Raw genomic sequence first — 14,291 nt, forward strand, 5'->3', positions numbered from 1 at the left:
CGGAGAACCAGGTTTATCGCATTCATTATAGTTCAGAAACTTGGACACTAGAGGTTTGATAAGTCAACTGATTTAAAGTAGGACTATGGCAAAGAGTGGTCGTAGTTTTTCTGAAGATGATGACTAAAAGAGATGAAGGTGGCCGATTAAACTGTTTTCTGAACCGGCGAGCTAAGACCTGGGAGTAACTCAATGACGAAGGCTGAGGACATAGAGTTATGAGAGCGCTCCTTGAGAGGCCTTATGTTCAGCTGTGGATGATTACAGGTTAACAATAATTATGCATGACTGTCCGTTTAGTTAATCCCTACAAAATAAAACTTCAGTATCTACGTACCTCTCCCGATGCCCCTTGATGTCCTTGACCTTGGCCTCCAGCTCCTTGGCCCGGGCGGCCGCCTCGACCTTGGTCCTCTCCTGCTCAGCGATGGCGGCGGCGAGGTCAGTGACCTGCGCGCGCAGGGCGGCGATATCAGCGTGGAGATGCGCGTGCGCAGTGGACGCTACTCGTTGTTTGAGCACTGACAGCTCGTGGGATGACATCTCGTATCTGGGGGGGAAATGTCAGGGTTTTGTTTTTTATTGCACAAGCTATAAAATACAGTGAAGTATGGGTATTATATTGAGCGGTCGTTGCTCAGTTGGGTAAGCCTCTTCTTAGGTCAAAAATGCGAGTTCGAATCCCGGCGCTAACATCTACCAATGAGTTAAGTAAAATGTATACCCATCGTTCTTATGGTGAAGGAAAACCGAAATAGCCTGCGTCCTATGATCGTTACCCAGACCACTGACTGGCGCCAACCAGACGACTGAATGGCGTAGTGGTTAGTGACCCTGACTACTGAGCCGAAGGTCCCGGGTTCGATTCCCGGCTGGGGCAGATATTTGTTTAAACACAGATATTTGTTCTCAGGTCTTGGATGTGCCCGTAAAATGGCAATAGGCCCGCCCCCTATTACATTGGGAGTATTGGGACTAACATAACACTCTGGCGAAAAGTGGGTGCAGCAATGCACCTCTGCCTACCCCGCAAGGGAGTACATTAGTACAAGGCGTGAGTGCGTGTTTTTTTTTTTTTTTGTTATTGTTTACCTCTGCATGGCGGCGGTGTACTTGTCCGCTAGTCTCTGCGACTGGCTCAGCTCCTCGCTGACACGGCGGTACTGCTCCTCGGCTTCACTCAGAGAGGCCTCTAGTTCGCGCAGCTGTTGCAGTTGCAGCAGGATCGAGCCGCCCTAGAAACATACAACAGAATTTAATTATTGTATTAGTAGGTTTTCGCTCAGTCTTCAAAGGATTTTATTGCAGGAATTCCAGGACGAAAAGCGCCTATGTATTCGTCCAATGTATCAGCTTTCTTTATTATGACAAATTTCACTAAATTGGCCCAGCCGTTTTCCCGTGAAAGAGTAACAGATAAAATTTCTCACGGAAAACTGTTACTCTTTCACGGGAAAACGGCGGGTCCAATTTTGAGTGAAATTTCATAAATCTCTCTTTTTACTGTTTCTAATCACATTTCCGTCTCACCTTAGCCCTGGCGCCTCCACTGAGCGTCCCACTCGGGTCGAACACATCTCCGTCCAGAGTCACACACCTCTTCATGACACTGGGGTGATACGTCACTCTCTTGGCCGTCTGTAGGTCCTTACAGACCAGTGTGTTGCCCAATACCCAGCGCAGCGCGGGCGCGCAGTGAGCGGGGTAGGTGACTAGGTCTAGAGCCAGTTGCACGTTGTCGGGACCGCCGCCCTGGGATTCAGATTGGAATAATGTAAATTTATACAATAAACATAACTTTATTGTGCAATAAACTTACCCTCAAATTCATAGAACATATTGTAAATTTACAACATGGTTAAAATTGACTGACGTAAAGAGTCGAAACTCGTGTGTTTCGACTCTTTACGTCAGTCAATAAGTTGAAATTCGTATATTACAAATTGTCAAAAAGCTCTATGAATTTGGGGGTTAGCCTATCAAGTGACGCCCTGACTCCTCCTGTATGTAAGGAATCAGTTCCTTTTGTTTTAGCGCTTATAGTAGTAACTAAATAATATAAAAAGGTATACGACGACGAACGAATGGCGTAGTTAGTGACCCTGACTGCTACGCCAAATGTCCCGGGTTGGATCCCCCACCCGGATCTTGGGTGTATCTATGTATCTGTGTAGATCATTTCTTTTGTTTAATTTCTCTCTTCCGAGGTAGTCTGGAAGAAATTACTCATAGTAATAAGGCCGCCATTTGTATCGTCTATGTTGTACGTATTCTATTGTAATTTCTGTGTTTGTGTGCAATAAAGAATTATCTATCTATCTATCAGCTGTCCGATACCCATATCTCTGCCTAGCTTGGGGCGGGCTAGCCATACGACAACATTGATGTCGATTCTGAAGGCAGAAATTCTAATTTTAACGCTGTCAAACTAAAAAATTTGCTACCATATAATGACATTTACGGAAACAATCGTAGAGTCGAATTTTAAACAAAGAAATTAAGGTTTTGACAGCTCTAAATTTGGAATTTCTGCCTTCAGAATCGACATCAATGTTGTCATATGGCAAGCCCGCCCCAAACTGGGCAGAGACAGTGATATGGGTATCAGACAGCTGATAGATAGATAGATAGATAATTCTCTATTGCACACAAACACAGAAATTACAATAATGCCTCCAAATCACGCACCTATACAATCAACAGAATCGACATGATTGCCTACATACATGTTCCTGCGCAGCCCGCACGGTCCTGTCGTCGATGCACGCCGCGTGGATCTTGTTGAGCGGCACGAGCGTGGTGCGCGCCTCGAGGCGGCCCCGCTGCAGGATCAGCTTGCTGGTCACTTCCGTGTCCACCACCACGTTGTACAGCTGGGGAGGACATTGACAATGTTAATAATAATAATAATATGTGGGGACATCTCACACACGGCCATCCGACCCCAAGCTAGGCAGAACCTGTGTTATGGGTGTCGGACAGCTGATATATCTATACAAATACATAGATAGATAGATACTAAATATAAATACCAACACCCAAGACCCGAGTACTAGAGACATCTGTCTTTAAACAAATATCTGCCCCAGCCGGGAATCGAACCCGGGACCTTCGGCTCAGTAGTCAGGGTCACTAACCACTACGCCATTCGGTCGCCTTAGTTGGGTTTGGGTATTGCACTCAAGTATTCATCGTATTGAGCCTGCTAGACGAAGTCAAGCTAGAAAGTGTTGCATACAAAAATTAAACAAGATGGCAGCGGTTGGGAATTGAAGTCATTATAACACAATTCATCATAACAACGACGACCGAATGGCGTAGTGGTTAGTGACCCTGACTACTGAGCCGATGGTCCCGGGTTCGATTCCCGGCTGGGGCAGATATTTGTTTAAATACAGATATTTGTTCTCAGGTCTTGGATGTGCCCGTAAAATGGCAATAGGCCCGCCCCCTATTACATTGGGACTAACATAACACTCTGGCGAATAGTGGGTGCAGCAATGCACCTCTGCCTACCCCGCAAGGGAGTACATTAGTACAAGGCGTGAGTGCGTGTTTTTTTTTTTTTTTTTTTTTCATCATAATGTAGAGTAAGACAGAATCACTGTATGATTCACTGCATAACCTATTATAGATATGTACTCGTATACTCTTTTATTCTAATAAACGTCAGTCGTCTGTAAACCATCCGTGTGTTTAACTGCCTCCAATCCCCCAACCTTACATGGCGACCCTGCCATGTCGCGAGCGCGTTATCCGTACCGGTCAATAAATTAATTAATAATTAAATCAATTAAAATGGGCAATAAATTACCGACACCGGAAAAAACTGTGGAACAGCAAGAAATTATTACTCAAGTGGGTTACAATAATCATGTGCAGCATACGAATAATATTTTGAACCAAGTTTCTCAATTAAACTGGTACATCTTCGTGATAATTATACTGGTAGCAGCTGTTGGAGTATTCTTCGTGTTCAGATACGTGAATAAATGTATCAATAAGAAAATCGATCGACGTGCACAGGCAAATCTATTTCGTCTGTCTAAAATGGAGCATGTAGCAGCCTAGGAGTCCAGGAGACCAGAGGAGGAGCGCAGGCGCCCGGCCCGGCCTGGAGCCCGGGCCGCCCTGACATCCATTGGAAATTCAAGAAAATAAGTGATAGTGAAAAGTGTCAAAGGTCATTTTGTGTGAGTCTAAAGTGATGCCAATAGCGCAGGAATGCGAGTGCAATCCTTTTACGGACGTATAGCGATATACATTTAAAAGTAATGTGACGCGTAACAATCTTTTATGGACACTAAGGTTTATTTTTAGAATTATTATAAAGCTGAAGTACATGTATGTAAAGTAAAAATTTATTATTTATTATTAATTTTGCTATTTTAAATGAGTTGAGTTATGCTTAAAGATATTAATTCAGTAGCTGAAAAACTTAAAGAAATAAGGACATATTTATGTAAAATTGGTCCTAGTAGACGACAGGGGGAAATATTAAAAACTAAGCTTTATGAGGCAAAAGAATTATATTTACAATATTCTACTTTGAAGGGACAGTTTATTGTATTAGTAGAAAAAGGAAAAATTCAAGGGGAACAGATTAATTTAGTGTATAATTTGTTTTCGCGAATAGATACCTTATTTAATGAAATTACGTCATATTGTAGAGAAAAACCATTAGAAAAGATGGATACCTTTGATTTAAAAACTGCTTTAAGCTTGTTACCAATTATGACCGATAATATTGAAAATACAAAACAATTAATCGATAATATTGACTATTATGGTTCTCTTTTGACATAGCCGGAATGCCAACAAAATTTGATAACATTTGTTTTAAAGAGCAGGTTATCCCAGGCAGCAAAGTTAAAATTGGCTTCTAGTTATACTAACGTTAAGGAGTTAGTACGAGATATGACAACGGTGTTGTTATCACAGAAGGCCGCCACTGCTATACAATCGAAATTACAAAATTCGCAGCAAAACGACCGTTCTATAGATGACTTTGGTAGGGAGTTATCAGAGTTATTTATTGACTTGACGATTTCGCAGGCCAACGGTAACACAGACAGTTATGAAATCCTTAAACCGTTGAATGAAAAGATGGCAATAAAAAAGTTTGCCGATGGGTTGCGGAATCGCCGCCTAAGTACTATAATAGCGGCACGTAATTTTTCATCTTTGAAAGACGCCATCCAAGCAGCCATCGACGAAGAAGTGACGCCATCACCTTCTACATCTGGTACAATTTTTGGGATAAATCAACCAAAAAATTCAAATTACAGAGGCCGAGGTAATAACACACGTGGATATAATAAATTCAATAATAATATGTTTTCCCAGGGACAGAGTCGTACTTTTACTGGACGATATTACCAGAACAATAATTTCCGTGGCCATAACAGAGGGTACAACGGAAGCGGTAGGCGAGGAGGATACCGAGGAGGCTACTCCAGGTCATTCCATGGTCCTCCCAGAGGACAAGGTCAAGGTCAATACCGAGGTAAGTCAAATTTTAATCATTCTAAACAGGAACAATCAGTTCAGCCGGAATGTAAACGTCATGACTGAAAACAGCGCATCCACTGCCGAAAACGAAAACCTGAACTTGAATCAGTTTTTTCGAGACTAATCGATCTATTTATGCGTGCAATAATAATTGTCTTTCAGTGAACTTTGCACTTAACAACTCATGCTATCCTTGGTTAGTTGACACGGGAGCGAGCATATCGGCCATAAAACATAAACATCTTCTCGAACATAATATTCCGTTTCATAAAGAGAGCATCTCTATAAAAGGAATTGGCGGTTGCATAGAGACTATCGGAAAGGTTTGTTTATATTTAACATCTAAAGGTGAGACATTCAAGCATCAATTCTATGTATTTGATTCGTTGCCGTGTAAGGCGAGTGGAATTTTAGGACATGACTTCTTAAACAACTTCAAGTCAGTTTTAGACTTAGAACAAAACACATTATCATTATGGTCAGTGAATAATAAACATATTACGTTACCAATGTATAATGGGAACAGTAATGCATGTTTTATAATACCAGCTAGATCCGAGTCTATTCATTCGGTGGATACCTATATAAAGGAAGATAGTGTTGTATACTCAAGCGAAATTCAGAACGGAGTATTTATTGCGAGCACTATAGTTAAACCAATTCAAGGAAAAATACCAATAAAAATTTTAAACACGACGGAACAGGATGTTGTTTTATACAAAATTGATCCTATTTTTGACAGCTTAAATAATTACAAAATATGTATGTTTCATAAAAACGAGAAAAATGCAGATAGAGTAAAAGAATTATTTTCATTTTTACAGTTATCACACCTTAACTTAGAAGAACAAATTTCAATCGAAAATCTATGTGCTAAATATTCAGATGTATTCCATTTACCAAAAGACAAGTTAACTACTACGAATTTATACAGTCAATCTATTAATTTAAAACCAAATTCAACGCCTGTTTTTGTTAAACCATATAGATTACCTCATTTACAGAAAAATGAAATAAATCAACAAATAAAACAAATGTTAAATGATGGTATTATTGAACCAGCTACGAGTGAATGGTCTAGTCCTATACTACTAGTACCAAAGAAAGGAGGTAATAATGGAAATAAAAAATGGCGGTTAGTAATCGACTACCGGAAACTGAACGAAAGAATAGAGGACGATAAGTTCCCTCTCCCTAACATCACGGAAATACTAGATTCTTTGTCAGGAGCTGTATACTATAGTCATTTAGATCTTTTTTCAGGTTTTTATCAGGTAAATTTATCAGAAGAGAGTAGAAAATTAACAGCATTTTGTTCGGGTCAATTTCAGATGAAACGATTGCCAATGGGCTTGAAAACGAGCCCTAGTGCATTCTCTAGAATGATTACATTAGCTATGTCTGGATTAACGTATGAAAAGTGTTTTGTCTACTTAGACGACTTAATTGTTTTTGGACGTAATTTAGATGACCACAATAAAAATCTTCTCGATGTTTTTGAAAGATTAAGACAAGTTAAGTTGAAACTTAACCCTAGTAAGTGTGATTTCTTAAAGAAAGAGATATTATATCTTGGTCATGTAGTGACAGGAGACGGTATATTACCTGATCCAGATAAAGTTAAAATAATGAAAGAATATCCGATACCTAAAAATGTAGAAGAAGTAAAAAGATTTATAGCTTTCGCAAATTATTACAGGAAATTTATTCCAAATTTTTCGGATAAAGTTTACTCATTAAATAAATTATGTAAGAAAAATGTGCCATTTAAATGGGATGAACAATGCCAAAAAGATTTTGAATTAGTAAAACAGTCACTTTTATCACCACCAGTCCTTCAGTATCCAAATTTTGATGAATCAAACGAATTTAGATTGCAAACAGACGCGTCTGGGTACGCATTAGGAGCTATATTATCAAACAGCGATAATAGACCAGTCGCTTATTCTAGTAGAAATCTTAATAAAGCAGAACTTAATTACCCAACTGTAGAGAAAGAACTTTTAGCAATTGTTCGGTGCATTTGCAACCTAACACCTTGTGCGCGCCCGCCGCGCCGCCGCCGCTTGGCGACACTTTACCTAAATACATCAGTTCACGTTCGGACAGCAATTACGCCGCGTGTGCTCACCAGCATATCAATAATTATCATTGTTCACCATCAGTCCATTCTACTTATAACATATTGAAGTGAAATAAACTATTATTAAATTAATCAAGCATCTTATCATTTGAACTCTAGTACTTTAACGTACAGCAATTGTTTGGGCAGTTAAATATTTTCGGCCGTATTTATATGGTCGTAAATTTAAAATATTAACGGATCACAAGCCACTTGTCTACTTATTTAACATGAGAGACCCATCTAGCAGACTTATGAAGTTCAGAATGGCTTTAGAAGAATATGATTTTGTAGTAGAGTATGTCAGGGGAAAGGACAACGCAGCTGCAGACGCATTGTCTAGAGTGAAAGTTACTTCGAATGATGAGAAAGAGACGCATGAATCAGTTAAAATTAGTGTGAATGAATTGAAAGAGATGAATGAATCAGTGATGAATGTTATGACTAGAGCACAGAAGAAGAAATTAGAGTCAACAAAATCAAATGACACAATACCTAATAACGATTGGATTGATCAACCAAACGTATTGGAAGTGAATAGAAAACCAAATAATTCTGTTGAGTTAAGTTATCTTTCAGAAAAAGAATTAAATAAAATAAAAAATGAGATAAAGAAAGAAAACAAAGTATTTTGCTATGTTCCAAATAAAATGAAGTTGTATATTAATCCTAGATCTCAATCACAACTATCGCGAGCCGAATTTGTGAGAGACATGGAAATATTTTGTAAAGAAAATGATATTAAAGAAATATTCATAATTAAAAATGAAAATAATGATATTTTTATAGAAAAGTTGATAAAAGAAATAAAAGAAACTCATAATTGGACCGGTCCGCAACTATGTGTTTTAAAGAATATTAAAAGAATAGAATGTAAAGATGACAAAAAGGTCATAATTAATGATTTTCATATTTTGCCAACAAGTGGGCATGCTGGAATAAGGCGTATGTTAAACAATATTAAACAATATTATTTCTGGCCAGGCTTAGAAAATGATATAAAAGAGTTTGTTAAGAAATGCGACAAATGTCAGAAGCAAAAATACACTAACCATTACGTGAAAGAGCCAATGATAATATCGACAACAGCTAACGCAGCGTTTGAAAAAATATTTTTAGATATTGTAGGACCATTAGACAAAGACAATCATAACTATTCATATATCCTCACACTACAATGTGAGCTAAGCAAATATATAGAGGCGTATCCTTTAGTAACTAAAAGTAGTGTAGAAGTAGCGAAGACTTTCGTGAATAACTTTATTCTAAGATATGGTATACCAAAGGAAATATCAACTGATAGAGGTTCTGAGTTTATGTCCTCAACCATCAAAGAAGTGTGTACTCTATTGCAGATAAACCAATTAAATTCAACTGCATACCACCACCAAAGTATTGGTGCTCTGGAAAATTCTCATAAAAGTTTAGGAAACTTTCTTCGTATTCAGACTGTCAATCACCCTGAGTCTTGGAGTGATTGGCTTCAGTTTTGGTGTTTTTCACACAATACATCGATTCATTCAGCAACAGGTTATACTCCATATGAATTAGTTTTTGGTAAAAAATGTTGCCTTCCTAGTAATTTGAATAAAAATACAGTAGATCCATTATATAATATAGATAGTTATCCTCAAGAACTTCGTTATCGTTTACAAAAGTCACAGAAAGAAGCGAGAGAAAATTTAATAAAAAGTAAAATTGCAAGAAAAGTTAAGTATGATGAAAAAGTGAACCAAATTGTTTACAAACCAAATGATTTAATTTTAATAAAAAATGAAGTTGGAAACAAGTTTAAAAGCATATACTCAGGTCCATATCAAGTTGTGAAAGATGTATCTCCTAATGTAGAAATTATAAAAAATGGTAAAAATGATGTAATCCATAAAAATAGAACTAAGTTGTATACTCAATAGTTAATAAGTTTACTTGTATTATCGTATTTGTTATACTGTGTAACTGAACTGTATTCAAAACTGTTGTTTTTAAACTGTTAAGTAAGAGTAAAACTAAAAAAATAAATTTATCTTTGTAAACATTTATTTTTTTAAATATTCAGGGGAGGTGTAGAGTAAGACAGAATCACTGTATGATTCACTGCATAACCTATTATAGATATGTACTCGTATACTCTTTTATTCTAATAAACGTCAGTCGTCTGTAAACCATCCGTGTGTTTAACTGCCTCCAATCCCCCAACCTTACAATAACAACCCCAATTCAACCACATCCCCACTGCTGGGGCACGGGTCCCCTTCCCATTAAGGAAGGGTTCTAGGCCTAGTCCACCACGCTGGCCTAGTGCAGGCCAATTTGCTGAAAACGATAGGCGGAGTTTAAGTAACTTTAATTTTTAAAGGTTTTCCCTTTCGTATCTTATGTCGCTGTCAGTAATTTTATGATAATATAATTAATAAAGAAGCGTCCGTAGTCGAGCGGGCCTCAGTGATCGTAACTGATCGCTGAGGTTAAGCAACAACTGACACGGTCAGCCATTGGATGGGTGACCAATTTCAAGTGGTGCTTTTCTGGACGCTTCCGTGCTTCGGACGGCACGTTAAGCCGTGGGTCCCGGTTGCTGCTTCGGCAGCAGTCGTTAAGCCTAGTCAGAGGCCTTCGGGCGGCTTGAAAACATCTGACAGTCGGGTTGCCCACTTACCCGACAACTCTCTCAGCACAAGCTTGCTTGTGTTGGGGTCCACCAACCCGCACTTGGCCAGCGTGGTGGACTAGGCCTAAACCCTTCCTTCATTGGAAGGAGACCCGTGCCCCAGCAGTGGGGACGAAATGGGTCGTGATGATGATAATTAATAAAAGTAGTGAATAAATCTCACCCTGCCGCCGGCCGCAGTCTCAATGGCGGTGCAGTACACGGGGTCCTTCACCGTCATCAGCCGACACACCGTGCCTGCAACGGAATAGCACACGGTTTATAAACACGACATAAATAGACCTGAATGAATTATCCGACATGAATTATCAATGCCAGGCTCAACTTACGAAAGGAGCTTTTGAGAGCGACGTATCACCATCACCTGTTCTAACCCTAGACTAACTTTTCATCACCGACGCGCTAAGTAAAAGATCCACACTATGTCGACTACTATTTTTTTTTGCAGTGTACCTCACCCTCGTCTGGTATCATAAGCTAACTAGTTCACAAACATGACACAGCAGAACTCACCGCAAACCCTTTTCCTGTCAAAATTAGGCTCGGGATCTGTATACTTGAAGTCGCATCTCTGCAGTCTTGCGGACAAGTTGTCCACGGCGTCGCGCTTCTGTCTGATAGAGGCCTGTAGCGACCGACAGGACTCTTTCAGGGACGAGTGACGCTCCTCGCTGTAGTCTAGTGAGGATAACTCGCGCTGGAAATGTAAAAGGTGGATTTTTATGACAATATTTAGAATAGAATAGAATATATTTATTGACAAAAACTTAGCCTATTACAACATGTTTATGATCTAAATAAAGTAGAAGTAGTTAATCTTAAATAATACCGAGTTAACTCACAATTTACATTACACAAGGCTTCGTTTGTATCTCATATACATAATAGCCCATTTCAGACCGTTAGATGATAAAAGTTTTATGTCGTACAGCCTATGTTCAGGCGCCAATCCCGCCTCGTGGAGTAAATACAGGTTTCATAATTTAGGTAATATGTCCTATACCCTGCAGTGGGCTGACATAGGCTGTTGATGATGACGATGATGTCCTAATTCGTCCTGTGGCCCGTGATACATAGGCTGTAGAAGCTGGGAGGCATTTACTGCTCACTTTATCATTATCAATACCAGCAGCGTCACTGTAATAGACTAATTTTGGCTTTCTCTCTCAAAGAAAGCTCTCCATGAATTTATCAAACCTGCAGGTACCAATCTATAAAATCACAAGATGAAACGAATACCTGCAAGGCATCAACTTGCGCCTGCAGCCTATCAATATCCTTCTGGTCCTGATCATGCCTCCCCGCCGTGTTCTTGTACTCCTTCTCGAGAGCCTTCAGTCGCTCCTCGCAGTGCTTCTTCTGCATCGAGCTCTGGGACACCAGGGTCGAGGCTTCGGACGCCTCCTGCTTTGCCGCTGGAGTGAAGAAATAGGTATGTTTATTATGGAACTCCAGCAGTTTACACAAAATACATACATAACTTATTCATAGACTATTAAATTGCCATGTGAAAACCATTTATAGGCACAGGATGAAAAGACTAACAGCATCATTGATCTGCACCGTAATAATGATAACCTTTGAGTGGCTCGAGATTTAATGGAATGTCAAACATAGCAAGGACTTAACAGGAGTGGTAGGATGGGGAAGGTGAAAGGTATTTCATGGTTGGGAGAAGCTTATGTCTAGTACGAGTAGTTTTGCAGTGATAATTGGCTGATAATGATGGTATGGAGATGCTAGAGTGGTACTCCAACCTAAAATTAAGACATTAAGGCTTATACAACCAGGTCCGATGGTTTGGCCTACTACCCAGCTTACATTATGTTTGGGAATTTCTATTTATATTGCATCTTGCTTTTAAACTGTTAAACATCAATACTATGATGTAGGATGTCATAGTAAACTATAATATATATTTTTTTTATAATAAATAAATCATTTTTATTTCGGATTGATCCATATTTTGTTAGTAACAATGAACTTAAAAATTATGTTAGTAATGGTATTAAATTAAATTAAAATGAAATATAAGGTAAATTATTTAGCCGCCCATTTACACGGCATAACATGTGCACACATCAAAGATCGTAGCAGCGGACTGTCTACTCTCTCTGCTAAAGTGGTCAGGAGGCCGTTGGTGCTGGCACGCACCCGCTGCATCAGGGAGGCTACTCGCTTCCTCATGATGGCATGAAATCCATCAGTGTGTGCCTCGGCGAACATCCCTGACGCGCCGCAGTACCGCGGCAGCCCCAACAGCATCCTGAACGCATTATTATATTGAACGCGTAGGGCGTTGTAAGCCTTTTGAGTAAAGCTGATCCACAGGGCGCAAGTGTAAAAGGATTGGCAATAGGCCCTAAATAATGTTACTTTTACACTCTGTGTACATCTTGCAAACCTACGGATCAGCATGTTACTTCTGACTGCCAACGCCCTACGCTCCCTCTCAATGTCCCAATCATCTGATTGCGACTCGGATACCCAGTGCCCCAGGTACTTAAATCGCGGTACGACTTTAAGAGGAGTGCCGCTCAGAGTGACTTCAGGTATATCAGGGTAATATTTAGTACCAGCCTTGAAAACAAGCAACTCACTCTTTTTCGCGTTGTACCTGAGGCCATGAGCTTCCGCATACGACTCACAAATGCTCAGCAGTTTCATGAGAGCGCTGATCGAGGGGCACAGCAATACCATGTCATCTGCATAACTAATATTATTTACAAATTTCCCACCAATTGAGCATCCGACCATGGCATTGCTGAGCTCCTCGATCAGCCGATTCACATACAGGCAAAAAAGTTTGGGAGAGCTCAATCCGCCCTGCCTCACCCCGCACTCCAGCCTGTATGGTTCGGATAGCGAGCCTGCCCATCTCACCATGTTATTTTGGTGCCCATACCAATATTTCAGTATATCAATGAACTCTCCAGGCAGCGTTGAGTCCTCGTACAGCTTTTGCCATAACTTACTATAGGACACCAGATCGAAGGCCTTGGACAAGTCAAGAAAACAAGCGTATACGGGTGTTTTCCTGTCCGTATAGTAACGGACAGTATGCTTGAGACAAAGTATTGCTGTCTCTGTAGATAGCCCAGATCTGAATCCGAACTGGGCATCATGAAGATGCAGGTGTTTGTCTAGCTGTTTGTCTAGCATACTGTCCATCACTTTTGCAACTATGGTGGCCAACGAAATGGGCCTATAGTTATTAACATCTGAGGCATCCCCTGTCCTGTTTTTAACTATTGGCACTACCAGGGTCTTCATCATGTCCTCAGGCATGTAGGAGTGGCCAACACAGAAAGAAAGAAGCATGGCGAGTACTCTGGGCAAGTGAACACCTGCATGTTGCAAGTGTTCAATGCTGAGCGAGTCATGCCCAGGCGATTTACCACGCGTCATGCTCTTTATAACCGAAGCTACTTCTTTAGCGGTAAAACTGATATGGGGAGTATCTGTGGTGGGCACTCGGGACAATGATGAGTCACCTGGCGTGTTCAGAGATGATTTTACCCTAAAATGGTTTTTAAACAACTCGGTAATTTGTTCAGGCTCACTAACGCCCCCTACACTCACCGGGAGACTCGACCTAGGGTTCAGTTTACTAGTCTGCTTCCAGAATTGGCCAAAGTTTTTGCTGTCGTGGTGGGAAGCTATTATGTCCATTTTAATCTGTTCAGCATTATCTTGACACCATTTCAATTTTTGTTTAAAAACTTTTTTAGTACTTATCATAGCGGAATAGATAGGTCCCGTTTTAGGTTTTCCGTGCATAGCCCAGTCTAAAAACCTAAGTCGAGCCTCCGAGTGAACCTGCCTCACATGTTTGTTCCACCCAACTATATGATTCCTTTTATGTGGAGCTACTTTGCCATGACTATGGACAGCCGCATCAGACAATATACTAACAATATTAGAATACATTTTATCTATAACAACCTTATGACTTACGTCACTACAAAGTTTACCAGCACAGCACCTAAA

General features: G+C 40.0%; 1 protein-coding gene across 1 annotated transcript in view; it reads right to left on the reverse strand.

Moving 5' to 3' along the window:
• LOC105392835 (structural maintenance of chromosomes protein 2) overlaps positions 1-14,291 on the reverse strand; it is a 31,869-nt gene that overhangs the window by 11,802 nt on the left and 5,776 nt on the right. The window contains exons 9-15 of the mRNA XM_048630409.1: positions 11,541-11,716; positions 10,815-10,998; positions 10,465-10,538; positions 2,727-2,873; positions 1,531-1,752; positions 1,093-1,235; positions 338-550 (exon numbers count right to left, since the gene is read on the reverse strand). Coding sequence (XP_048486366.1) covers positions 338-550; positions 1,093-1,235; positions 1,531-1,752; positions 2,727-2,873; positions 10,465-10,538; positions 10,815-10,998; positions 11,541-11,716 — 1,159 coding nt within the window. The remainder of the gene's footprint in view (positions 1-337; positions 551-1,092; positions 1,236-1,530; positions 1,753-2,726; positions 2,874-10,464; positions 10,539-10,814; positions 10,999-11,540; positions 11,717-14,291) is intronic.

Source organism: Plutella xylostella, chromosome 25 (assembly GCF_932276165.1).
Source record: "Plutella xylostella chromosome 25, ilPluXylo3.1, whole genome shotgun sequence".
Classification (NCBI taxonomy): Eukaryota; Metazoa; Arthropoda; class Insecta; order Lepidoptera; family Plutellidae; genus Plutella; species Plutella xylostella.